General features: G+C 33.3%; 1 protein-coding gene across 1 annotated transcript; it reads left to right on the forward strand.

Moving 5' to 3' along the window:
• The first annotated feature begins 3,758 nt into the window (after nt 1–3,758).
• On the forward strand, nt 3,759–14,353 carry LOC139517863 (uncharacterized). The gene is made up of 7 exons (XM_071309332.1): nt 3,759–3,926; nt 4,780–4,821; nt 5,988–6,140; nt 6,447–7,829; nt 10,489–10,614; nt 12,752–13,351; nt 14,302–14,353. The coding sequence occupies exons 1-6, from the start codon at nt 3,881–3,883 to the stop codon at nt 13,318–13,320; spliced, it is 2,319 nt and encodes a 772-aa protein (XP_071165433.1). The 5' UTR covers nt 3,759–3,880; the 3' UTR covers nt 13,321–13,351; nt 14,302–14,353.
• Nucleotides 14,354–14,704: the final 351 nt, after the last annotated feature.

Genomic DNA, 14,704 nt, shown 5'->3' on the forward strand with positions numbered 1-14,704 from the left:
ATACTACATCTTCTCATTCTTATACTACAAAACATTCTATATATACGGAAAAAAGGGACAGTAAAATTTTTTATCCCACTCAACAGCTAAAATATAATATTTATGTGCTTAAAAACTAACTAAACACATTTATTTAAAAAAACAAAACAATTGTTGCCATGACACGGGTTATGTTCTTCTCATATATTTTATGATAGTATGATACTAAACCCCTAACCGGTGGGATTGTGCCTGATATTCATACGATAAAGACATAATCTTTCAATCAGTTTAATTGAGGTCTGGAGCTGGCATGTCAGTTAACTGTCCGCCTCCGGGTTCGGGAGTTTCTCGCTACATTGAAGACCCATTTGTGGCCTTCGGCTGTTGTCTGATCTATGGTCGGGTTGTTGTCGCTTTGACACATTCCCCATTTCCTTTCTCAATTTTATTTGATGGCTAAATTAGTCATCAGCTGTATAATAATGAATTTTAATGCACAGTTACTTTCACATTTAAAAAATCCGCTGGGGCCAAAATGCAGATAATACTTCCCTTCCGAAACATCCGAGATAAGCCCAGGTTTTATGTAAATATTACCTCGACCAATGCCCGATCGCTTTAAGATCACTGCGACTTCTATATTTTTTTCATCCAAGACCAGCTCTACCGATACCCGATCTCTATGCGACCACATTCGACCACTCTTCGATCTCTACTCGGCCATACACGAGTATACAAGACTGCTACACGATTCTCTAAAAATGTGTACGGTTCTGATTAACTTTCATAACTTTGCTTCTGCAAAAATATATTGTCACTTTTTTATTTTTAACTGTACACAAATTCCTCCATGTTTAGAACGCGTCTGTACTGTTGCAAGGAGGTGTAAAATTTTAAAAAGATAGAACACATATACCAAAGGAACAATCAAACCCAAAGGTCAAACCGACATAACCATAGCAAAAATCGAAAGCCGACGAGAAGACAAACAACATAACAGAAAAAAATTAAAAACATAGCAACACGAAACATGGGATGTTCTCAGATGTTTCGGAAGGGAAGTAGATTCTGCATTTCGGCCCAGAAGATTTTTCAAAATATGAAAGTACTTGTGCATTAAAATTTAGTATTAGACAGCTGATGACTAATTTAGCATTCTAGGTTAGTTTTTAAGAACATCAATATTACAGTTTAGCTGTTTAATGGGCTATTTTTGTTTGACTGTCCGTATTTTCAGTATGCCCAGACATTTTTGTAGTATAAAAATAAGACGTTGTATAATTACTAATGAGACAACTCTGCACAGGACATATAATGACACAGAAGTTAACAACTATATATCGAATGTTTACAAACACTATTTTCATACGTTTTTTGATACAATTTAATTTAAAAAATGACAAATGATTTTTATTTGTATTCGTGATGGATATATGTAAACAGTTTCAGAAAAGGTATCCTTAAGGAGATTGAAATTCTATATTTGGCCAAATTTTGAGAAAATTTGCGACTCTTTGCCCCCTTTTTGCAATTTAATTAGTAAAAAAGGCAGGTTGTTGCCATGGATACACCAAAAAGAAATATCTTGAACCATCCAACTACTGGCTATCAGATCTATGGAAAATACTGATTACATACATATGCACATATATAACACAAACAGCAGGCTTAATTTGTAAGAAAGCAAGGAAGATGGTAATATTTATGTATATTGCTATCTAATATTAGTACATATCAAGTGACAAATAAATCTCCTTTGGAAGAAAAGAGCAATAACACTCCCATAAAAAAATCAGCGTCCTATTCTACTTTCAGAAAGTTTTTATAACCATTGGCTTCCTCTTTGTTTAGCTCTCGCAAGTCTCTCATACTTTTGATTTTGCCATTTGATTAGGGACTTTCCGTTTTAAATTTTCCTCGAGTTCAGTTTTCTTGTGATTACTATTTATACTGCCCACACAGTGTTCGCCTTGTCAGCCACTGAATATCCAGATTTTTCGGCACCCTTTGCTGTCTTTCCCTTTTAGATTGTTTTCTACGCTCTCTTCAAGCTCCGTCATAGCTATTAACCTGTGTATCTGAATCCTAACCACCTTGCCAAACAATCCAACTGCTTTATTTACATGTAGATATTTTAAATGTGAAATTTAACTCAGACCTTTTGTGAACTACTGAACCTAACCAAATAAACGATTGGTTCAGACAGCAGTCGAGTTATATCAATTAAATTTCAGACCAATTCAGACTGGTCGAGTAAAAATCAGTATAGTCGAGTACAGATATAGGCCATTTCAGACTTTTCCTTATTTTTATCCCAAGTCAGGAGCCTGCAATTCAGTGTTTGTCGTTTGTTGCTGTGTTACATATTTGTTTTTCGTTCATTTGTTTTGTACATAAATAAGACCGTTGGTTTCTTTGCGTTTAATTTGTTTTACATTTGTCATTTCTGGGCCTTTTGAAGCTTATTATGCGGGATCAGCTTTACTGATTAATGAAGTTTGTACGGTGTCCTATAGTTGTTGGTGTCTGTGTCATTTAACTCTTTGGCAATCAACCACATCTCCTTTTTTTATAATTAGAACATCTTGATATAGAAGAAAACGGGAAATACTGTCTGACATGTGACTGTTCCAAGTGTCCTTATTTTTACAAGCCCCATGTCATGTAATTACTGGTGATCTACATATAATTCAACATGAACATCTCCGGAAGGTTATATCTATATATCCTAATTTTAGAGAGTCACGACATATCAACTTTTGACCCTAGCAATTAAATACTTAAATTAAATAATACTCATAAAACTGGCTGCTGATTTATTTTAAGGAAAATTTGTAAAATTCTTCCAGTTTTAGAGCTATGACTAGCAATAAACATAACTTCGTCTTATCAATGTACCCGATTTGTGTAGAAAACTACATTGTGCATTAAGTTGGCACGGTAGTATTTGCATTCTAGAATACAGGTTGCTCTTTTGTGTACCCTACGTAAGTCAATGTATCTGAACAGTGTGATTGGACAAAAAATACAGTATCAACTGAACATACTTTCCCAAACTGAGGGATGAATCAGGTGTAGAAAAATATGAAATAATTTTACATACAGATGAAGATGAATTTTGGGGAATGTTTTTAAATTCTGTATTCACTCTACGATAAAAGACCTAAACGCACTAGTGGCCTTAGGTTTTTGAAAATAGCAAAAAAAGTAAACGGTCATGATACACATTCAAATGCATGTCTGAGTAGTAAAATAAAAGTACTTCAGTTAACTGTGAATGTTTGATTTTTCGCAGTGTTAGAAATGGGTGAAAATTCTAAAAATGCTATCCTTATCCCCTATGGGCCAGAAAATACTGCCGTGCCACCTTAAGTGGTTCACAATGGTCAAGTGTTACTAAATTCAGAGACTTGCTGCTGATTTATTTCAAGGAAGATTTATTAAATTCTTCCAGTTTTGACTAGCAATAAACATAACTGCATCATGAACCAGATTTATGTAGAAAACTGCATTGTGTGCATGAAGTGGTTAACAATGGTCAAGTGTTGCTAAATTCCGAGGTAAAAGTTCTCCTGCACTGAACAATGTTTCTCTTAACACTGTTTTAAACTCTGTGATCAAATATCATGTTGGCGATGGATTACACGAAGATCAAAACTATAATCTTCATTTCCTACAAGTAAAACATAGAAAGAAAACAATGAGAACAATACTTTTTTGAATGGAGAAACACGATATGTGTACTATGACATATAAAAACAGGTAACATCTTGCTGAACACTATTTACTATATAACTAGTAAAAATAGTATTTTCAAAGAGCAAGCTCCAAAATTAAAGATACTGCATAACTTGTCATAGCACAGATCTTTGTGTGAGCATTGAACACAAAATTCAGCATGAAGTGTGGATTTTTCACCATCCTGCTGGTTCTTGCAGTATTAGGTATACTATAATTCCCTTTTATATGTTTACAGTTTGTACAGTCAAACTGGCATTGTTTACATTAGCTACGGTTTTGCAGATCTGATTTCTTATTTAATATAGGGTTTTAAAAGATGACTAGATTATATCAATAATTGATAAGACAACCACATAAGGTACGAGTTTTAAGTACAATTAGAAATTGATTACAAAGAAAAACCTATAGTATTAAAGTTACCTAAACTTGCCATTGCCTTTTTGTACAAATGCCTTTTTCGTGGAGAAAATGATGGGTTGATACAATTGTCAAATATTCATCCCTAAATAATAAAAAAGACAAAACGTTTTCATAATTTTCATTCTATTTAGAAAGATTTATACTTAATTGGCGTTTCTCTATATTTAATATTCACTAACTATCATTAACCAGCAAAATAGTAAATGATTTCATTATCCAGACATGTTGCTATTGAACTTTAAAAAAAACAACACATAAAAATCTACCAAAACGACACCATTGTCAGGGTTGTAGTAATCGGTGTATTGGTAACCAAAGACTAAGTTTGTCCTATCAATTAACGTCTGTGTGACACTTCAGAACAGCGCTCACTTAAATTATATTTTAAAATAAATATGAAATTATAAAGAAATTAAGGTTGAAACTCCGTCGACTAAATTTGCCTCAGATAGCTATGGCCAATAGTTTTAGTTTTAGATAGCTATGGCCAATAGTTTTAGTTTTTTTGTCATTAAGCTCTTCAATTGTGTGGTTCTCATAAATGTTTGTCTTTCATGATATTTAGCATTCTCGATGAAGGTTTATCCATAAAAGCGTATTGAACGCCATCAATCTAAAAGGTATTATTTTTTTCAGTGGTAGTGGCAGAATCCTATGGTAGAAGACACAGAGGAGGCAGTATGTATCCAACATTTATACTTATTTATAAGTCCTGAATTAGTTTTCTTAGTTAACGTATAAATCAAATTTGATTATTAAATGTCATTAGAAAAACAACGAGTTAAAATCCGAGGCTAGCATTGATTTCAAATTTAGATTTTGAAAAATTAAAACATTATTAAATATCTATTGCAAGACATTATAAAAACTTGATAATAATAAATAATATGATCCTTGATCCTGTCAACGATATTTTTTATATTTTGGAATTCCACAAGAAAATGCTTTCCAAGACTGTTTATGACGCATTAACATTAAACCCGTTAGCTTACAGTAACAAGAAGACAGTAGTCAATGTATGATATTCTGTGACTTTTGTCCTTATACTAGTAATTTTGTTTTGTTTCGGCTTTGTGTGGTGATTGTGCTTGCATTTGAGCTCTTAATACCATAATCACAGCGAAGCCTTTAGCATAGAGGAAGAAAATAAGTCCCGATAATCAAAGTAGTGCATACAAGTCTTTATCATGTGTTTTTGTTAAATAGCAAAATATATACTCTAAGACCCATACTGTATGTCTTTTGTTTTTCTCATTGCTAGTTTTGTTCTTTGTTCATTGTTTATTAGTCAGGATCTTTGCAATATTTGTTTTTAATAGTTCTAACGTGTTTCTGTAAAAGCTCTTTTTCTTCTTATTGAGTACTGACCAATATGTTTACACCTTTAAAGTCTGTAATGCAGTGGTTGTAATTGGTTGCCTTCAGTTCTATTTAATTTTCATTATTGTTTTTTGCTTGAATCCCGCCATTGGTCTTCTTGTATGTTTGTTTCATATTTTGTCTAATCGTTTACTGTTCTGTCCTACTATATCATATCGCTCTTGGTCATTATTTAACAATTGTTTTTTTTTATGTTATTTCGTTTTAAACAAAAGTTCATTTGTCTCCTTAGGAAAGTATTATCATTGGTGAATACCACGTACTCTATCTTCATATATTTATATATTGCATATAAATTAAGGACTTTCACTCAGTCAATACGTTATATATAGACCTGTTAGATTCTATTGAAACTCGAAGATCGTCCTCGGTCAATATAATCTGAATAGGTCCATATGTAACGTATTGACCTCATCAAATTGATAAATATGCAATAAAATAATATGGAACTATTATGTTCATAGGACATAAAAGTGTTTCCCGGCATAGAAGTTATCATAAAAGTGTGTCCCGCCATAGAAGTTATCATGTAAGAGTATCCCGTCACAGGACCTATCACAAAAGAGTTTCCCATCGACACAGCTATAAAAGACGTGTTTCCCATCACAGGAATTATCGTAAGATATAATATATCTAAAATGATGTATAGCAAAAAAAAACCTTCTTTTTGTTTTAAATATGTTCAGTGTTATGCACGTATCATAATCAGTTCTCATTTGATTAACCTTCAAATAATGTGAAGCGGTAAAAGGTTTGATATACATAAGTGAACTTTAAAGAGAATTTAGATAAGCTTTTAGTTTATAAAAGATGATAATTGTTCTATAATGATTCAACTGTATTTACAATTTTGAATTAGCTTCTTGTGTTTTTTTTTTTTATATTAAACCTTCTATATAAAAGATGTTTAAGCACTTTGTTAGGTCGTGCACATGTTGGAAGATATGTAAGAAAATCCCATGTAAGAAAATATGGAGCTAAACGTTATGGAAGGAGACATGTTCGAAAATACGGATCTAAACGTTATGGAAAGAGACATGTTCGAAAATACGGAGCTAAACGTTATGGAAGAAGACATGTTCGAAAATATGGCGCTAAACGTTATGGAAAGAGACATGTTCGAAAATACGGAGCTAAACGTTATGGCAAGAGACATGTTCGAAAATACGGAGCTAAACGTTATGGAAGAAGACATGTTCGAAAATATGGCGCTAAACGTTATGGAAAGAGACATGTTCGAAAATACGGCTCTAAACGTTATAGAAAGAGACATGTTCGAAAATACGGAGCTAAACGTTATGGCAAGAGACATGTTCGAAAATACGGAGGTAAACGTTATGGAAAGAGACATGTTCGAAAATACGGAGCTAAACGTTATGGAAAGAGACATGTTCGAAAATATGGAGCTAAACGTTATGGAAGGAGACATGTTCGAAAATATGGAGCTAAACGATATGGAAGAAGACATGTTCGAAAATATGGCGCTAGACGTTATGGAAAGAGACATGTTCGAAAATACGGCGCTAAACGTTATGGAAAGAGACATGTTCGAAAATACGGAGCTAAACGTCATGGCAAGAGACATGTTCGAAAATACGGAGGTAAACGTTATGGAAAGAGACACGTTCGAAAATACGGAGCTAAACGTTATGGAAAGAGACATGTTCGAAAATACGGAGCTAAACGATATGGAAGAAGACATGTTCGAAAATACGGAGCTAAACGTTATGGAAGGAGACATGTTCGAAAGTATCATCATAAACATAGACATGGCTACAAATATGGACATAAGCGTGTTCATGTTCATAGACACACACGTATACACAAACTTCTCTTCGGACATCGACATGGACACAGATACGGACATAGGCACCATCACCGTGGAATACACAAACATATACACAGACACCACGTCGTACATCGGGTACATAGACATCATGTTGTACATCGGGTACATAGACATCATCGACATGGACACAGATATGGGCATAAACATGTACACCATCACCGAGGAATACACAAACATATACACAGACACCACGTGGTACATAGGGTACACAGACACCACGTTGTACATCGGGTACATAGACATCACGTCGTACATAAGGTTCATAGACATGTTCACAGACATCACATTGTACACAAACATGTTCACAATCATCCCGTTATACATAGGATACATAGACATGTACACACAAATAGACACACTCATGTACATGTTCATGGACATAGCCACAGTCACAGTCATGGTCACGCATACTACAATTTGAGACTTAGCCATGGGATCATATACTTTGGAGGAAACAGTAAGTGAATTATTATACAGATTTATCACATATTTGTTATGAATACCTAAGGTTTTGCATATGCAATAACCTCAAAATTGCCCCGGGCCAAAAAAGAGTATATTGATATTCCTCCAAATGACGTGACGTCATTGCGTCCTTAACGCCAATGGCGAACAATGACGGTGCAAAATTTTCGCGTTTGTATATTGCCATATTCCAAATTTCACGCGTTTGTGTATTGCCATATTCCAAAACTCTCGCGTTTGTGTATTGCCATGTTCTAAAATAAGTGGAAATGTGACAATTTAAACTTCTATGGAGTATATATTAAAATGATAAAAACTAAATGTGATAAAACTTTTGGGATTTTTTTTTTAAAGATTTACCTGTTTTGTTTCATTAAATTCTTATAATTGAACTTTTCCCCCCTCTTTCCTGCAAAACATAAATATGTGATAAATAGATTATAACATATCTTTTCCATATTGTCCCTGGTATCATCCCTCGACCCATATCGGCCATCGGCTAAAGCTTCGGGATGATACCAGAGCCAATATGGAAAAAGGCATGTTATAATCTTTACATATTACATATGGTGTAGCATTCTAATGTATTCATTTGATTTTACGATTACGTGTTCAAAAGGTAATGTTACGTATCCGTAGCCATGTTACTATTTTTAGGTGTATTGAAGCTAGTATGTTTCTATTTATATGTATATTAGTGGTCAATATAAAGCAAACTTGCTAAAGTTAGATTTGTGATGTCATGACGTTACACATAACAACCACAGAGGAAACGCCGCAGCAGACAATAAGAAAATTTGCATGTTATCAGAATATTTCAGATATTTATGCAGTTTACATAGAGTATTGACAATTTGTGTTGAAAGACAGAAAGCTATGAAGTTGTTAACAAAATATTGATATTTTCAATATTAACACTAAAACACACCCGCGAAATTGCGGGAATTCAGAGCGTGGTTGGAAGTATGTAAAGTGTTGTAGGAAGAATTTTGTAAAAGATTTAATGACTGGAGAATTTCAGGAAAAGTATAAAAAGTCACTTTTTTATATCCCTCCTTTGTTTCCAAAATTCCAATTTTTTTGTTTTTTTTTTAATTTCAATATGAACATACATGTAGTATATTATTAACATTCAAGTCAGGAGCCTGTAATTCAGTGGTTGTCGTTTGTTTGTTTCTTACATATTTTTTTTCGTTCATTTTTTTTTGTACATAAATAAGGCCGTTAGTTTTTCTCGTTTGAATTGTTTTACATTGCATTTCGGGCCTATTATAGCTGACTATGCAGTATGGTCTTTGCTCATTGTTGAAGGCCGTACGGTGACCTATAGTTGTTAATTTCTGTGTCATTTTGGTCTCTTGTGGAGAGTTGTCTCATTGGCAATCATACCACATCTTCTTTTTTTTGTAATAATGAATTTCTGTAAAAGATTTAATTAAAGGAGAATTTTAGAAAAGGTATCAAAAGTCAGGTGCTTTGGGACAGGACAATTGTTTTTTTTAGCCCAGCTCCTCCTTTATTTTTCAAAAATTCCCTTTTTTTTTAAATTTCTATTAACATTAATAACACATGCATACTTATAGCGCTTAACTGTATATGATGAACATTCATGACTATAAATAAAGTGTATTTTCTTCAGTGGTTCAGTGGTTGTCGTTTGTTTGTGTCTTACATTTTTTTTTTCGTTCATTTTTTTTGTACATAAATATGGCCGTTAGTTTTTTCGTTTGAATTGTTTTACATTGCATGTCGGGCCTATTATAGCTGACTATGCAGTATGGGCTTTGCTCATTGTTGAAGGCCGTATGGTGACCCATAGTTGTTAATTTCTGTGTCATGTTGGTCTCTTGTGGAGAGTTGTCTCATTGGCAATCATACCACATCTTTTATTTTTTTGTAATAATGAATTTAGGTAAAAGATTTAATTAAAGGACAATTTTGGAAATGGTATCAAAAGTCAGGTGCTTTGTGACAGGACAATTGTTTTTTTAGCCTAGCTCCTCCTTTATTTTTCAAAAATTCCCTTTTTTAAAATTTCTAGTAACATTAATAACACATGCATACTTTTAGCGCTTAACTGTATATGATGAACATTCATGACTATAAATAAAGTGTATTTTCTTTTTACTTTCAATTCTCAGTTTACTAATCAATCCACGGCGGTCATTTCTATATTATACAGACTCTCACTATTTAGTGAACTCTGTGACAGCCGTGGATAGTAAACTTGAAAAAGATAGCAGATAGAAAATACACTTCATTCGTAGTATATGTATTTTAAAAAAATACAGAAAAACGCAAACCGGAAGTCTAATATCACTTAAAATTTCGACCAATGACGGAATTAATATCCGGATGTGTTTTTTCTTGTTTTTCTCCCAAAATAACTCAATCTGAATAGTCATAAAAATGGATGACAAATGCGACTATGCACTGTACCAATAGTACACAGAGACATGATGATTACTTTATTGTGGAAAGAAGAGAAGCGACACACAAAATGAGGTCTTCTCGTTTAATAGTATAGATGTTAAGATTCTTACAAAATACAGTTAAAAATACACAGAAAGAACATTGATTGACATTAATGCCATTTTCCTATTACATAAATTACAGAGTAATTTTATTCTAATGTACGATTTCTACTCTAGGATACCGCCTAAGTTGTGGCAGACGTAGATTTTTGAACCTTTGGGAGGAGTGCAATCAATCTTACGGTGACAGCAATGAGTGTTTCACGCAGTTAGGAAGTCAACATCTATATACAAGTATTCAAGGTAAAGGACTATCATTTTCTTTCAATCAAAAATACTAGAACACACCCGCGAAATCGCGGGCATTCAGAGCGTAGTTTAAAGTATGTAAAGTGTTGTTGGAAGAATTTTGTAAAATACAGAATGACTGGAGAATTTCAGCAAAAGTATCATAAATCATAGGTTATTGGGGACAGGAAAATGTTTTTTTTTACCCTCCACCTTTATTTCTAAAGTTCCCAATTTTTGGTTTTCTATCAATTTCAATATGAACATACATTTAGTAGGTTATGAACATTTATTTAAGTAAGGAGCCTGTAATTCAGTGGTTGTCGTTTGTTTATGTGTTATATATTTGTTTTTCGTTCATTTTTTGTACATAAATAAGGCCGCTAGTTTTCTCGTTTGCATTGTTTTACATTGTCATTTCGGGCCTTTTGAAGCTGAGTATGCGGTATGGGCTTTGTTCTTTGTTGAAGGCCGTACGGTGACCTATAGTTGTTAATTTCTGTGTCATTTTGGTCTCTTGTGGAGAGTTGTCTCAACATGGCAATCATACCACATCTTTTTTTTTTTATGTAATCAATGAATTTTGTTAAAGATTTAATGACTGGAGAATTTCAAAAAAAGTATCAAAAGTTCACATGAATAATTTTAGCGCTTATCTGTATAGTATGAACATTCATTACTATATAAATAAAGCGTATTTACTTTCAATTCTAAGTTTACTAATCGATCAATGGTGATCATTGATATAGTATACAGACCCTCTCTATTTAATAAACTCTGTGTCCGCCGTGGATAGTAAACTTGAAAATGATAGCAGATAAAATTCTGAAAATACACTTTATTCGTAGTATATGTATGTTCAAAGTATACAGAAAAACGCAAACCGGAAGTCTAATCTGACTTAAAATTTCGTACAATGACGGGACAATATCCGGATGCCTTTTTTCTCGTTTTTCTCCTAAAACAACTCAATCTGAATAATCATATGAATGGATGACAAATGCGACTATGCACTGTACCTATAGGATACAGAGGCGTGTTGATTAATTTATTCTGGAAAGAAGAGAAGCGACACCAAAAATGAGGTCTTCTCGTTTAATAGTATAGATTATACCCAAGTCGGAAGAACTACTTTTTAAATACTGCATGTATTTAAACATTGACCATTACTTATTAGTTGCTCTGATATTAGTTTATAATTTGCAGTTGCAATAAATGCAGTAAAAAATATTTTTTTAATATATATCTAAAACAACGAGGGCTGCTTGATATGTATATAAAGTGGAACAATTGGAACATTCTTTATCCGAAACTTAATCAGATATATATAACATGATTTCATTAACAATATTACACATCAAGTTTAACAAAACATTGAGATGCGAGACTGGTTGCATGGACTTGATAGGCGACATCATGTTACATTATAGAGTGTTAATATACCTAGGCAATATTGTGTTACATTATAGAGTGCTCATATCAAGACAAATGGCTATAATACTAAGGCCTGAACTAAGAATTCCTTATACCTAGGCAACATCGTGTTACATTATAGAGTGTTCATATAAGGACAAACGGGAATTTACTGAGTGCTGAACGAAATATTCCTTATACCATTTTGCAAAAAATTGATTTCCCATCATAAAGTAACAGAATCTTAATATTCTGATATGTTGTTAGTTTTTATTATGACCTCATTTTCAAAATAATCAACACAAAGCTACCTTTAGATTAATGTTGTTGTTCCTAAAGACACACATATACTAAGTTGGCTTGTTATTTTTATTTGTGCATTCTTTAAATGATGCAATGGATACAACAAAACGTCCTTATTGATTAGATGAGCGTCCCTTTTAATACTTGCATTAAAATGATAAATTCAAATATTTGTATTCATAGTGTTGTCGTGTTTCTTTTTGGTAATCCGAAATACAAATTTTACGAAAATTGAATGATTAGTAATTTAACATCTCCCGTCATCAGAAGCTGGGAAAAATCATTTAAAATAACTGAACTTATCTGATAATATTTGCTTCACCTTTTGTACTGTTAGATTGTATCCACTTATAAGTGCTTTTATTTGTCTTTTAGATATTGTGACGATAATCATCACGTAATATCGAATACTAATTCCTATCTTGTTTTGTTTCAGTTCATCACGCTACTCCATTCTTTGACGACCTAGACAATAGTCTTGAGCAACATGTTCAACAGCACAAGAAGATTGCTTACAAACATACCAAAAACATTGCCGAGGCCGCTGACAATCATATAGCTAACATTGATGATGTAGCAAATGATCACGTGGGACGAGTACAAAAAGAAGCAGACAAACACATCTATGATATAAACAAGGCATCCGGAAACCACATCAAGCAAATCAAAGAGGCAGCAGATCAGCACCTCAAAAGGCTGGTTAAACACGTAAAACAACATCTTTATAATGCAGAGAAACAACACAAAAGACATACCAGCGAGCGTGAATACCAACATAAACGGCACTTGGGTGAAAAGGCAGCAATAAACAAACAACACGAATACGCTATAAAAAGCAAAGTTGCATATGATGGTTTAGATTTTGGAGACGCTCCAGAAGTTGCAGATTATGGAAGTTTTAAATCAGCAGCAGAATCAGGAAGTGCAGGCGCCGAAGCAGCAGCAGAGGCAGCTAGCAGTGGCGCCGAGGCAGCTGAGTTAGCAAGTGCAGGCGCTGAATATTGAATGAACTAGCATCTGTATCTTCCCATGGCAGGTAATAGCCTTTTGTTAGATATATTTTACAGATAAAAGAAGTTATAATACAGCTGTAGAGGTTATAACTCCTTATATTGAATTAATCACAACTGGTAACAAATCATTTATTTTTCAATATTACAGCCATTAAAAATAGAAATTACAAATAGACAGAGATAGCGTTATGAACAAAACATCAATCCGATAAAGTCACAGAGTTTGTCACACTTTTTAAGATAAGAATTCGTCTATGACTCTATTTATATAATCAACATTACATTTATATCTGAGTACTGAAGAATAATCACACCTATCTGTATTAACATCAGCTCTCTAAAACAAAGGGACACACATACTTAGCTAGAACCAATGGCTTATTCGGAATCATACAAATTTTATAATTAGTAACATCTAAAAAAGATTCCTCCTGAAATTATGGTACCAGCTTATGTAATCAATTCTTTTCTGTAACACTGAGGTGGAAGATATCATGGGGACACATAAAAACTCACAAGTCAAAACAGAATAAAAGAATCGATGACAAAAAACGAACGTCGAAAAAAAAAGACCTACAATTTCACAACTTTAAGACTAAGCATCGCGAACCTCGCTAAGACTTGTTTATGATACCAGGTGACCCTGAAGGCGGATAGTGCTCTACTAGTGGCACACAGCCGCCATATAAATCGTGGATTATAGTACAAATCCCAAGGTAAGTCTCATTCAATGATGACCCAAGCCAGGAATAAAGAATAAAAATGTCCATTAAAAAAGCTACAATAAGATATCATTTTTATTTTATATACTTTTAACTTGTGCTTCGCCATGAGATATATGACGGCACAAAACCCGAAAATCACACGCCTCGCTCACCTGTTAAGTTTATGTTGGTAACATTACACGTTAAAATATAAATCGTGTTTGTAATAATGCACAATAAATTATTTCTTTTTTTGTTCTTTCTTGCAGGCAATTAATTAATGCAGTTACCAGTTTCTCAGACAATAAATGATTAACTATGAGAACTATCAGAACGTGTTACTTATTATCTAATTAAGGAATCATCATATTGAAAACCTTTTTTGATTTGTTTAGACACATACATGTTCCTACAATCTAACACACGGAACTATTGAATTACTATATTTGAAACACATTGCCCCTGGTGACGAGTATGGGTAATAGGTTTTTAAAATATAAATGTCTCTGAAATGGAAGTGTTATATAAGAGAGGAAAAGTTACCAAAGGACCATTCAAACAAATTAGTCAGAAAAAAAACTATAAGGCAATAAAAAAAAGAGAATAAGACCAAAGCGACAAACAAAGGAATACAAAATACATCATAGAAAACTAAAGCAACACGAACTTCAC

This window comes from Mytilus edulis, chromosome 3, assembly GCF_963676685.1.
Source record: "Mytilus edulis chromosome 3, xbMytEdul2.2, whole genome shotgun sequence".
NCBI lineage: Eukaryota > Metazoa > Mollusca > Bivalvia > Mytilida > Mytilidae > Mytilus > Mytilus edulis.

Excerpts from the sequence above, each read along its gene's own strand:
- LOC139517863 (XM_071309332.1), top strand. The coding sequence starts at position 3,881 with ATGAAGTGTGGATTTTTCACCATCCTGCTGGTTCTTGCAGTATTAG. Across the intron at positions 6,141-6,446 it reads TTCCCATCACAGGAATTATC|GTCGTGCACATGTTGGAAGA; the intron begins GTAAGATATAAT and ends GCACTTTGTTAG. Across the intron at positions 10,615-12,751 it reads TCTATATACAAGTATTCAAG|TTCATCACGCTACTCCATTC; the intron begins GTAAAGGACTAT and ends GTTTTGTTTCAG.